The 13996-nt window shown below is 37.3% G+C and overlaps 1 protein-coding gene across 6 annotated transcripts in view; it reads left to right on the top strand.

Annotated features, from left to right (window-relative positions):
* Nucleotides 1-13390, top strand: part of LOC129940367 (protein slit) — a 224096-nt gene extending 210706 nt beyond the window's left edge. For 2 of the 6 annotated variants that reach the window (XM_056048685.1, XM_056048682.1), the window contains 4 exons: nucleotides 5961-6964; nucleotides 7032-7152; nucleotides 11007-11149; nucleotides 11256-13390. In XM_056048685.1, coding sequence (XP_055904660.1) covers nucleotides 5961-6964; nucleotides 7032-7152; nucleotides 11007-11149; nucleotides 11256-11342 — 1355 coding nt within the window. In that variant the 3' untranslated portion in view covers nucleotides 11343-13390. Of the gene's footprint in view, nucleotides 1-5960; nucleotides 6965-7031; nucleotides 7186-11006; nucleotides 11150-11255 lie in introns of all 6 variants that reach the window. The other 4 variants (XM_056048684.1, XM_056048680.1, XM_056048683.1 and 1 more) reach the window with 3 other exon arrangements.
* Nucleotides 13391-13996: the final 606 nt, after the last annotated feature.

Raw genomic sequence — 13996 nt, 5'->3', positions numbered from 1 at the left:
TCTTCATCGTCTGCGTCTCCACTACTGTCTTCATCGTTGGTTTCATGTATGCTATTAATTATCATTTCCAAAACTTTAAATTAAATTCTCATAATCCTGGTGTGCTAGGAGCTAGGAGCGGCGGGCGTACAAAACACCTTCCTGGAGGCCAAAAACATAGATAGGGCTGGCTGATATCATTCTGCCACAACACTTTGCCGAAATAGAAATGCACTTCATAAAAAAGTTGGCGAGAACTTTTAACAAGATTCTTCTCCTGTTTCGTTTCGTACGAATATAAGAGGATGAAAAGGATCTTCTATATATGTATGTATATCCTTGTAGTTATGATGAGTAGGGGTGAAGTGAGAAGGTGTACACATACATACTTATATAAAAAAGCAGTTATGGGATGTTGAGAGGAATGGGTCTGCATTTTGAGAATATTTTCATACCGAGTGCAACCCGCATTGAGGAGTCTTTAGTTTTTTATTTTTTTTTTTTTTGGATAGTCGGTCCTGGGAACTTTTCTTGCAGTCTTCTCTTGGGTAGGTACTTGGTCCTTTGAATTGCTTTAATTTTTTTTCTTATTCTACTGAATGAAAAAGTGCAGAGTAACACCGGGGGCTAACAATTTTTATCCGCGCTCGCTCTGATGGAAGAAGAAGAAGTTGTCGTGTAGTATGGCAGTTATATTTCTGGCAAGAGTTTATCATGTAAAAGTGTAAACTATTCAGTCGGGCAAAATATTCTTCCTCCTCGGTCTCGAACACCCTCTTCCCCCTCCCCTTTTCACACCCAAAAAGATGAACCAAATGTGGGTGTAAAAGTATAGAGGAGATATTAATCGAATGCATTGGAGGGAAATCGTTTACTGGTTTAATTTTCCGTTTTGATATGCTTTCCATGGTTTGAGGGGGGAAGGGGGTGTATATTGGTTGCCCCAAAGGAGTTTATGGCATCACTATTGTAATGTAGTTGCTCAACAAAATAATAAGCAAAAAAAAATATGTAGTTGTTGTATTTTAACAAAACATCTTTGGAGCCTTCGGTTGGTGTGAGAGAAGCTACAAAAAGTTAATGCGATGTCAGTGGCAGGGTATATCGTTAAAGAAGCTTTCGTACTTCTTCTTTTTTTTGAAAATGACTTTATGCCATTTTTGAAATGTTTAAAAAGTATTGGGGGCATAAAAGATGGATATTATAAAAATATCATCAGTGGTGATGGGATATTAAATTCAGACCCAAAGCCAACGGAATGGAAAACAAGGACATCATAACGGTGGGGGGGGGGGTTGAGAGTTGGTGTTGTAAAAGTTTTGGAAAGGGAAAGGACATTATTTTCAGAAGATGCAGATAATTCTTACGGAAAAAAAATGCTTTTGTAAGTGAGGTTATAATGCGTTGTTGGTTGGATGGAAGATAGTTTTCTTTAGTTTTGATTTTTATTTTATTAATAATTTTCAAATTATGCACAAAAAGTAAATAGTTTTGAACTTTGATCCAGGGAATATAGGGTAATAAAAGATGCATATAGGTATGGGAGTTTGATTGAAAAAAAGATTTGATAGCTGTTTACCCCCAAGGTTTTAGCAGCTCTGTTTCGTGGCCTTTCAAAGATAGTATGGTAATTTTTATCAAACGCAAGTGGAGAGTCACAACTACAGCAGATACAAAAAAAAAACCTTTTTTAAAATGCTTTGATCCTTATCTCTTATTGGTTTTAAGCATCAATAATTATTTTTCTTTTTTAAAGGTGCTTCACACCAAAAATCAAAGTATTACTCACAAATTTTTGAAAACAATCTTTTTTATAAGTAAAAATTAGTCAGAAGCTATTATATAAAATTTTTGAAAAGATGTTTTAGTTGAAATCATTTTTTAGCAACTTTTGTTAATTTTTTTTCGGTTTTTATTTTTTGTAAAAAAACTGTCAATTCGACATTTTTCAGAATGTTGAAAACAATATTTCTTATAAGATAAAATGAGTTTGAAGCCTAAATCTCAAGTTTTTGAAAAGATATTTTAGTCGATATTCAATTTTTACTAACTTTGAGTAATGTTTTTTTTTAGATTTTTATTTTTTATAAAAAAAACTGTCAATTCGATTTTTCTCAAAATTCTATGAGATGTCAAAAACATTATTCTTCGTTGCACAAAATTGTTTTGGAGATGAAATCATATTTTAGTCGTACAATTTTGAAGGTGAAACATTTGTTTTTTTTGATTTATAAACAAAACCGTTAAATAATATGGTAAAAAAACCACCCACGCAATTTTCTTCAGAGTCCTTTCTACATCTTTCTGCCTTATTATCTGTATAACAAAATTTATTTGAAGTCGATATCTCTTCTTGTTCTTGAGCTATGGAGGACGAAAAAACGTCGCAAACGTATGGACGTACTTTTATTTCGACTCTAGGGACCTTGAAACGTCGAGAAATGTCAAAAATTTCAATTTGACAAATCGGACCCATGACAATAACTTCCTATGGGAATTTAATAAATTCCATTTCATTTTCAATTTGTTTTCTTATTATGAAAGTAGTTATATTTTATTTAGATTACATATACAGGGTGACCACACAAAGATGCCCATATTTCTTTTTGAAATAACTCCAAAATCAAAGCACGTACAACAACGATACAAATTTTATTCGAAAATACAGATTAGACAAATTATTTATGAAATATTACATCTATTAAATGATGCCCGTTTTGGCTTACACAATCGTTTAATCTTTTGACCAAATTTTCGAAGACATTTCTTAACATTTGCGGCGTAATCTCAGAAATTTCTTGTCGAATGCGCGCTTTTAAACCCTCCAAATCACGTACACGAGTCGTGTAGACACTCTCTTTCAAATATCCCCAGAGGAAAAAATCCGGAACCGTCATATCGGGAGAACGAGGCGGCCAAGCGAAATCTGTCGATCGAGAGAGTAAACGAGTACTGAACGCTTTTATCAACAGAGCGAGCGTTTCGCAGGCAGTATGGCACGTCGCACCATCCTGTTGGAATATTGCTTAACATGTTTCTGTACCGCTTTTCGTTTACCATTCCATCAAAAAAGTAGGGACCGACAATGCCCCACTCCGCTATAGCGCACCAAACCGTCACACACTGGCTGTGTAACGGCTTTTCGTGTATCCAGACTGGGCTATCTTCGGCCCAATACCTGAAGTTTTGCTTGTTTACGTCGCCGGAGAGCTTGAAATGAGCTTCATCGCTCATTAAAAGATTACCCAAAATGATCTCACCATCTGCCAATTTTCGAAGCAATGTCTGAGCGAAGAGTAAACGTTGTCTGTAGTCGGTATCTTTCAATTCATGGGTTATTATGAGCTTGTACGGGTGAAAATTCAAATCTTTGACCAAAATTTTACGCACTGATTCCCTTTTTAGGCCCAAAGAAGAAGCGTGTCGTCGCGCTGAACGCCGCGGACTAACATGAATCGCTTCACGGACTCTCTCAATGTTTTCAGCGTATGGACCGTTCTCGACGGGGCCGGACGCTTCTTATCGGTTGCCTTGGCGAATTCACGAAAATTTTGAACCCATCTGTTGACAGTTTTCCATGAAGGCACGCGTTTATGACGAGGAACTTTGAACTGACTTCGCAATGCACGTCGTACTTTTACATACGAAAATATAACTTGACGCAAAATGCTCGTTTTTTATCGGTATAACTATCCATGACGCCCGATAACAAATGAAAACAAATTTGTCTGACCTCTAATTCATCTGGATCGCGCATTCGACACCATAGCAGTGTTACCACCGGAGCGAGACAAAAAAGAAATATGGGCACCTTTGTGTGGTCACCCGTTTCATAGCATTTTGTTTCCATAGTACTTCATCAAGTATGTTTAACATCTGTAAGAAGAAAAAGTATGGAATGTAGAAACATCAATTTTTCGCCTGGACACGAATTTGGCACATTCAACAATTTCTTGATAAAATTTTACTAACCGTTATCATATTTTTTCCCATCCGACTCGAACCGGCAGAATTTGAATTCATCGCTCCAGAACACGTTTTTCAAAAACCAATTGGTTTGTCTAGGTGGGCTTTGGAAAACTGTAACCTAGATTTCAGATTTTTTTTATACAAGCGGTTTTCTCTGGGCAACGCACCCTTGTAGATTGTTTTCATTTAATCGAAGTCTTACGGTCCTTGAGGAAACATTTACTTCATAGTTCGTTGAAAGTTCACTTCGAATGGCACTGGAGGTCTTAAACGGATCCTTGGTCGATTACCTATAAATAATTCTATCTTCATTTGTAGTTGTCTTTCTGGCCCGGGGGTTTTGTGTAACGTTTTCAATCACTCCAAACTTTTTGAAATGACGAAGGGCATTATAAGCTTCCTGGAGCATTCTAATAACTTAGAAATGTCTGTTACCTTCGGCCCTTTTGAAAAAATAGTAAAATACTTGTAGGTACTCTTTTCATAATGTGCTAAATTCGTGTCCACAACTGTATATTTCAGATACTGTTACATCTAGGAATCGTCATAATTTTTATTAAGTGTAAATGTAAAAAATCTGTAACTTTTATAGGGAAACCAATCTTCACGACGAATTATATTTTTATGTCGTTCCCATTTTTTACTGCGTCTCATTTTTACGTTTCCTCAGTCAATCTGCACATCTATATAACATATATCTATAAAAAAAATTTCCAATAACTAAAAAGTGACATTTCGAATAGCTTGCCATTTTGACAACTGTCACTTTCGAAGCTGTCATATTTTGTTATTAAAAAAAAAACACTCGCCTAGTGACTAAAAAACTCTTAACAATTCTATATTTGAGTAGTGGCAGAAATAAAGGGGACCTAGTCTTTTTATGTCAGGTTCAACGTCTGACATGACAGTTCTACTTAACATCATGCCACGGATTCTTCTTTTTTGACATTTGTCAAGTAAATAGAACTCTATTACTAAAAACACAAATCGCAAAACGTTGATAATTACAATTTAGTGATTTACAACCTCCACCATTCCTGTGTGGGAGTAATGTCAGGTATGGAGGGAACCTACAGTCTATATGCCGAATCCGAACGGCTAATTTGGGAAGGCATTTCTTATAAGAAGAATAACTCTTGAAAAATTTGTCAATTCCTCGCAATACACAGTACGCGTGAAAAAAAAAAACTTTAGATAGCAAGCAAGGATTGAATCCAAGACCTCTGGCATGACAGTCCTACGCACGAACCATCACGCCACGGGTACTACAGATTTAAATTTAAGACATCTTAATCATTTCAAAAAGTATTGATTTGTTTGTGACACAGAAAGCAAAAACAAAATTTTGACGTCGCCAGTTATCAGCACTTCAAATATGGCAGTTTTGTTTATTCAACCAAAAGTTAAGCGATTATCATCGCTAAATAAAACTCGCTTTTAAAAATTGTGACCATCGGCAATCATATTTTTAAACATTCACCGAATGTACGCCACTTTTAATTCTATTCTTGAAATGGCAAACCGAATGTGACAGCTGACAAAATGGCTGCCAGTTAAAATAGTGTTGCCAGCTGAAAGTTATATTCTCCAAAAGAAACACCCATTCTTTCAATTTATTATTTTTATATGAAGTCTCATACAAATTTTAACTCAAAGTGACAGAAAGTGTCAGTTTCGATGCTTCAGTTTAACGTTTCAAAAAAAGTGTAACCACTTGTTTGCTTGGCAATCCTTAATAGAAGAATTCTCCTGGTTAAGTTTCAGGCAACTTCTCTTAAAGATTTTAAAGTATTTTTCTTAAAAGCCATGCCAGAGCGTTGTTGTCAGAAGCCAAGGCTTCAGCACAGTTATATATCCACTGAGTATATTCATTCCATTATTTTTCACCTGGGACACATTTCCACAGATAACAAAATAAAACTTTTATTTTTATTTAATCTATAAAAGCATATCTTTCACTTTTCGTTTTATTTTTTTAAAAACTCTCGATTTTATTTTTTCTCTTTTCATAGGTGAATATTGCGATTCAAAAATTAACTTTTGTTCACCGGAATTCAATCCTTGTGCAAACGAAGCCAAATGCGTGGACCATTTCACTCACTACACTTGCGAGTGCATGCCGGGCTTCCATGGTGTCAATTGCACAGATAACATCGACGATTGCCAAAATCACATTTGCCAAAATGGTGGGACTTGTGTAGACGGCATAAATGATTACGTATGCAAGTGCCCCGAGGAGTACACGGGTAAATATTGCGAAGGCACACCAATGGTTGCCATGATGTATCCCCAAACATCACCATGCCAAAATCACGAATGCAAGCACGGTGTATGCTTCCAGCCGAATCCCTCCGGTTCGGATTACCTTTGCAAATGTCATCCTGGCTATTCAGGGAAATGGTGCGAGTATCTGACCAGCATCAGTTTCGTTCATAACAATTCGTTTGCCGAAATGGAACCGTTGCGTACGAAGCCCGAAGCCAATGTTACCATAGTGTTTAGCAGTACACAACAAAATGGAATTCTGATGTACGATGGCGAGAGTGAGCATTTGGCCGTGGAATTGTTCAATGGGCGTATACGGGTTAGCTACGATGTGGGTAATTATCCAGTATCTACGATGTATAGTTTCGAGATGGTTGCTGATGGGAAGTATCATATGGTTGAGCTGTTGGCCATCAAGAAGAATTTTACTTTGCGTGTGGATCGGGGGTTGGCACGTTCAATTATCAATGAAGGTTCAAAGGACTATTTGAAACTATCGACCCCATTGTTTTTGGGTGGCCTTCCGGCCGAGCCCGGCCAACAGGCATATAAAAACTGGCACTTGAGGAATTTGACCAGCTTTAAAGGTTGCATGAAGGAGGTATGGATAAATCATAAGTTAGTTGATTTCGGAAATGCAGCTAGGCAGCAAAAAATCACACCCGGATGTGGTTTGCTAGAGGGTGACAATTTAGACGATGACGATGAGGAGTCATATTTTATGCATGAAACACCCCATACATACAAAGAGGTATTTTAAAGAGTTGTTTTGGTTTTTTATGTGTTGGATTTTCTAATTGAGTTTTTTTTTATTCAAGGTTGATCCATGTGAAAATCACAAGTGCAGAAGAGGTGGTAGATGTATCGAGAGTAGCAGTTCGAAAGAGGGTTACATCTGCAAGTGCAAGCAAGGCACTAAAGGCAGATATTGCGATCAAGGTGAGGGCATCACAGAGCCCCCTGCAGTCACTGGTACATACTAATAATTTGTTTATATTATTAACATTTAACTAAGCATTCTATGGACTATCGCTTTATCGGGTTTTATGGTGTTTCTGAAATTCATTTAAACTTTCATCGCTTTTATTTATATTCTCACAAAAATAACCTTTAAGAGTTCTTATAGAATGTTAAAATTTTACGATTATTCGTTTAATTTACACAGTGTCAGTTGTAGAAATAAAAGTTATATAATTTACACTAAATTAACTTAACCTCAAAAATGGTGTAGTGATTCAAAATTGCATCAAAGTTTTTTAGTGATATGAGGAACTTTAATGCATTGCTATAGCAACTTACGAGTATTCCCATTATAACTCAATAATTTCACACATGCCATCCAGTTTACACTCATACAAATTTCACTCAACCCAGCACATCACAAAATAATTCACTATTATTCAATTTAGCCTTAAATAAACTTTCACCTTGAAGTTCTCTTAAATTTATAGTCAATAATGGTAAAAATTCCTATTGTCATTATAATTGGCTCGACATTTATTCTTTAATTTCACTCAAAAAATTTGAGTGGAAAATCATTCAAAATTAAAAAATTAGAAGACATTTATTTTTAATTGAAAAACAAGTGCAACTGAAGCAATTAGAAAAAAGGGTTGATTGAGTTGAATTTTTTGAGTATAATTATTTGAGCACATAATTTGAGTATCATAAAAAAGCTTTTTTGTATTGAGTCAATATTCTTCCATTTCAATTTAAAAAAAAATATATATAATTTTGCCTGAAGCTCGTCCAACTCATGACATTTAATTCCACTCAGTGAGACTTTTTCATCACTCAATTATTTGTCTTTCATGTTATTCTACTCACTGCTCACACTTAATGTAAATCATTATTTTATGTCAATGTCAAAGTGAGAAGCGGAAATATTCAAAAATTTCCCGGTGGGTAACTTGAAAAAACTCCAATGTCAAGACCCCAAGAGATCTCAACCAACACACATAAATCAACTGCTTAAGCTTTTTTATCTATCATACTCCTCAGGTCTCGTTCTGAATAGGTGGAAAAAAGACATTTTTCCAGCACTTGCTTTTTTTAAATTCGCAATGACTGGACAATTCAGAGTAGGTTATTGTAATATTCGTGGGCTAAGGGCAAATTTTTTGTTGGCATACCGCCATACTGTTTCATACAGGCCAGCTATTTTGGCACTAAGTGAAACCCAAGTAGGCGAGGATTCCGATCCTGCTGAATTTTGTATTCATGGGTATAACTTGTTGCCTTTATTCTTTTCCCACCATGGCCTCGTCATATACATTAGGAATGATGTTGCTTATCACCTCCTACCACAATATGGTCTTTGCAAAAATAACTTTTTAATTAAAAATAACTTTTTAATGATATGTAATTTAAACTCTCCGTAAATAAGCAAATCATTCACTACTGCTTACTTTATCAAAGCCCAAATTTAGACAGAGTATCAACTTCTCGTGAATTTGATGCTTTGTCTGATTCCATCCAAAGAATTGTTTCGTCCTATCCCCGCACTAAAATCGTCGTTACGGGCAATTTCAATGTACATAATTCTTCATGGCTTCAACCTTCAGGCCATACAACACCCGATGGAGTGTGTGCAGAAATCTTCGCTGAGTTGAACGACGTTGAAGGTCGAGCAGAAAAGAATCTTGGCTTCTTTCTTACCTCTGACCCTGATAAGTACACTGTTATGGTTGAATCACAAACACGCTTCAAGTTCGGCTTCACCTGACGTTTACGAGTTCAGCCATAGGAATTCAATGCATGCTATCACAATGGAGCTTCGACCTCACGTTTCGTTTGAAAATCGTAAGGAAAAGAATGTAATGTGACTCTAAACGGAAGCTCTAGTTCAATTTTCTGAAGATTTGCTTTGTCTGACAGCTCAACAGCTGTAAGAAAATATTTGCTCTTTGGAGGGATGAAATAATACAAATGTCATTCAAAGCAACCTCAAAGCAGGCCCATCGTAACGCAGACGAAGCCGAAGCTGAAGCGTTTTTGTGATTCAGCCATTAGTGTTCTATCTCCTCTAGGCACATCTACCCATTGTGTTATATCAGCAAATTTCTCGTGTCAAAACTGTTTAGTTAAAGAAAATGTTCCTAAGAGAACCGTTTGGCAATACGAGAAAACCAACTGGGACGGTCTCAATAATTATTTCAGGATCTTTAAATGGTCACTATGCTTCCTCGATAGTGACGTTAAAGGCAGCGCTGGTATGATCACAATTTTAATTCTCCTTGGAATAAGAACTTTTATACCGAACAGGATTAAAAGTATCAGAACCAAGGAAAATGCTTTGTTTAATGCGAGCTGTAAAGAGGTTATTAGGGCCAAAGAGCTAAGTTTCCTTTGCTATAAAGCCAACCGTACTTAGGAAAGCCGGAAAAAGTTCAAACAAACCAGGAAGGCCTGCAACGCCCATATTCGACAGACCAAATTTTTACATGACCAAAAATTAGGGAAAAAAAATACTGCAATGTCTCAAAGGCAGTAAAAATGTTTGGTCATTTGTAAAAAGCATTAGGAATTCTTCCTCTTCATCGGTTCCTACGCTCGTTGCCAATGGCACTCCTTTTGTTAGCTCTTTTAAAAAAGCTAATCTCTTTGCTAAGCAGTTCGCCGCCACTTGGATGGAAAACTGCATTTGTCCAGCCGATCTTTAAAAAAAAGCGAATCCTCGTCACCCTTTAATTACTGACGTAATTATGTCCATTCTATCCAAGGTCATTGAAACGCTGCCTACCAGTTCAAGAAATATCTCAAAAATCTAAAGTTTCTTAATTACCAGCAGTTTTAAGTCTGAATACCACAAAATAGTTGATGGTGTGCCCCAGGGCTCTGTTCTGTCTCCAGCACTTTTTCTCATCTAATCCAATACATTGTTTCGTTGACGTCAGTACCTCTACGCTCATTAAATTCCGACCTAAACAGCGTTGCACAATGAGAAGTAAAATCTGCTTGGAATGTAATGCTTTGAAAACCCAAAGCAGTCTTGTATCGTTAGCGAGATAGCACTTGAGTTAATAAGACTGAACATCTTTATATTCTCGGTACCACCTCTTGTGATGTTTAGGTGTCTTAAGGCAGTGCAAGATGATCTAACTGTTTTCTACTTATTTATACAGATACAAAGCTTGCTTGAGTATAACTCCAATCTCAGGTTTGGTGCTTCTGCGACTTACTTAAGCCTCTTAGACAGAATTGAACGTAGTAGAGCATTTCTACTGATGGGTGATAATATCATCATTGGTTCCTTTATGCGTCTTGAAAATCGTCGTAAAGTTTCTTGTCTCACCCTCTTTATTGTTATTTTAACGATGTGTGCTCTAGAGACATGGCCTGCTGCATTCCTCTCCTTAAACAGTTCAACCGTAATAACCCCGCTTCTAGGAATGCTCATGAATATACTCTCAATCACAAATTCGTGAGTATTGTTTAGTACAGAGATCCGTTCTTTAGCCGTACTACACGAATGTGGAATACCTTACCACACTCTGTTTTCAGGAGTTCAAAACCAATGTGCACCTACACGTCTCAAACTGTCTGGAGTTTAATTCCAAACTTGGTTATTTTAAAAAAATTAAAAACTTTGTCATGCTTAATATTTAAAATTTAAAAGCTTTTTCAAGCTTTAAATGTGGCATAAATTTGGTGTAAAGGTTTTTGTTACAGAAATAGTTGAAACAACTGACACTGAGGTATTAAACGTTTGTTCAAAATAATCATAGTTAAATATATGCATTTTAGATAAAGAACTATTCTAATTTTCCAATCCTAACTTTTTTTACCTTTAGCAGCCTCTACTTGTCGAAAAGAACAAGTACGTGAATACTACACTGAGAATGACTGTAGATCACGGCAGCCACTTAAATACGCTAAATGTGTGGGCGGTTGCGGTAATCAATGCTGTGCTGCCAAAGTCGTAAGACGACGAAAGGTAAGTTTTCAATTTAAAATCTTTATACGTCAAAAATAATAAGTTTGACGTTTAAACGTCAAAAAAATGTAATTTTTTTAACAAACTTTTTCTTTTATATTTACAGGTTCGCATGGTATGCAGCAATAACTTAAAATACGTTAAAAATCTAGATATCGTGCGTAAATGCGGATGTACAAAGAAATGCTACTGACTGAAAGATGCGACTACCCAATTATTAAATAATAGAAGCTTAGATGTAAATTTAGAACAAGATACCCAATTAAGTAGTAGTACTAGTAGTAATAGTTATGATAGTAATTTAAAAATAAATATAAATATTAATTATTTTAATAAGGACGAGGATAATAAGGATAGTGAGAGTACTGATGAGAAAAGTGATACAAGTAGGCCACCAATAGAGGGCGATAGTAATGAAAAGATGCTAGAAGAAGGTTGGGCACAAACCACCGACAGTTATGCCGACGGAGACGAAAGAATGCAATCAAATCCAAGTACGGACTTTTATGATGACAATGACTATGATGACGACGAGAATGAGGATGATGAAGAAGGAGACATAGAAAGTGAGGACGATAAAGAGTATAGTGAGGAAACCGAAACAGAAACAGCTAAGATGCCTACAGCAGCAAGACGAACTGCCAGAATCGACGAAGAAGAAGAGGTTGATTTGGGCTATGACGAAGATGACGAGCCACCAAAACGCTTGCCACCTCACGGAGACCAAAAAGACTTCATGAACGAAGAAGGCAGTGGCCGACGGTACAAACAACAAAGTAGGTTTAGATTAGACTACCTAGAGAAGTTCAAGAGAAAGCAACAGAAGGCCTACAGAGTCGATGAGGCTGACGGCGACGATGATGACGATGACGAGCCTAGACGAGAAGGTAGCGGTAATTTTGCCAACGACGACGACGATAACGAAGACGACGACGACGACGATGGTGGTGGTACAAATGACGACTTCTTCTCTTCTAGAAAAAAGTCAAACAGTCGCTATTTCCGGAAGAACACCAACGATGCTATCAAAATCATATCAACTCCTCTCGGTAAGGTTGGTATTGTCTACCAGCAAACTCCTCCGGAACAGCCCAAAAGTGAAGACTCTGCATCTGGTTCGTCGTTGGGTTCTAGTAAAACACAATTTACCGACTTTGACGCACTGTCACCAGCAGACCCCAATACCCATCGTCGAGCGTCATTGCATCCGAAAATCACACCCGTACTCACAGCCGATGGCAAGGTTGCCCTGCTTTATCGTGGAGACTCTGAAAACACAAAATACGAACCTATTCTCAATCTAACACATAAGTTTAATCTCTATGACAATAAGACAAGTGCTGCTACTATTGCTCCAAGCAATAGTGAAGATGAAAAGGACGAAGATGAAGATCGAAGCAATCAGGACTCTGGTGGTGAGGTCGATGCCAGCTTGGATGGTGAAGAAGAGGATAGTTCGGATGAAAACTCTGTCACCGAACAAGCCGCATCCACGCCACCACCCGTTCTCGATGTAGATCGCTCCAATTCGGTGCTACCGATGATAAATCGACCACTGTCCGAAGTGCTCGGCATCAAAAAGAATCAATTCAGACAGTTTCGAGTCAAAGACTCGCCCACAACCACATCGACAGAACCACCATTCGGTTTGCATTTCCTCACGAAAAAAGTCAACCTGGCTAACTATCCATCGAAATCACGAAATCGTGACTTTGACTTCAGTCAAGACACAACTATGTTGGACGAGCGCAAGCGAAGTCACAACCAACCTCAATATCCTGCAGCTAGTGAGTCGCAAAGTGACAATAATGCCCCAGATCACACTGATGCGTCCTCCATTGCCACTCAAGATATCCTCTCAAAGACCGAAGTGGTCAATCTAGCAATCATTCCACACTTCGACGAGGAATTCGAGAGGCAACAGCGATTCCGCGATCATGAGATCAGGCGTCATCATAGACAGCGGCATCGCCACAAGCACAATCAGCAAGATCTTTCCAGTATTCACTGCATTATGCAGGCCACAATGGGTATTGCTGCCGTCTCCACTGTCTTTGGCATGCTTGGTACCTTCTTTAAACAGCGAGTTCTCGATCAGATTCGTCTCATGCATTGGTAGTATCACAAGGGTATTCAACTGTAGCTGCCATTACATTGAATACCCATTATTTCTATATAATCTTTATAGTTTCCGTCATAACAACAAAAGGAGAACTACCCAGTTGTTTCAACAAAAAGAAAATTAAAGTGATCCTCGTGTAATAATCCTCCCTACTAATTGAGTCTCAATTTGTGAGGACTTTTTAAAAATCGAATTTATTAAACTTTTGTCTCACTTTGTAACTGTTTATTCTTCCTTTTTGCTATATACTTCTCTCTCTCTCTCCAATCAAATCAAACCAATCGCCTCAATGTCGTAGCCGTAGTCATCGCATTCTCACCCACGACCCACAATACATCTACGTACGTACGTGTCTGCCCCCAAATAGAGTATTTTTCCACAGAAAAACCATACATTCTCCTAGTTTTGAGTGCAAAATTGAGTGAAACATTGAGTGGAAATAAGACGGTGAAGGGGAAAGTATGGTTTTACACTGCGAAACTGTTTTGGGTCACACATGCACTTCTTTCTCACTCAGTTTATGCTCGGTGGAAAAGCTTTATGCACTTTCGAACTTTTCGATTCCCACTCAAACTTGAGTGGAACTCAAACTGTTAGAAAAAGTATACAGAAAGACCTCTTAGCTGCTCAAAACTGGCTCAGAAAGAACGACACAAAAATAAAAAAAAGTCCTTTTAATTGGAATAAATAAATACAACCTTACCTTATCGAGTTTTATCGATACA

Source organism: Eupeodes corollae, chromosome 1, assembly GCF_945859685.1.
Source record: "Eupeodes corollae chromosome 1, idEupCoro1.1, whole genome shotgun sequence".
NCBI lineage: Eukaryota > Metazoa > Arthropoda > Insecta > Diptera > Syrphidae > Eupeodes > Eupeodes corollae.
This window is presented reverse-complemented; position numbering and strand designations above follow the sequence as displayed.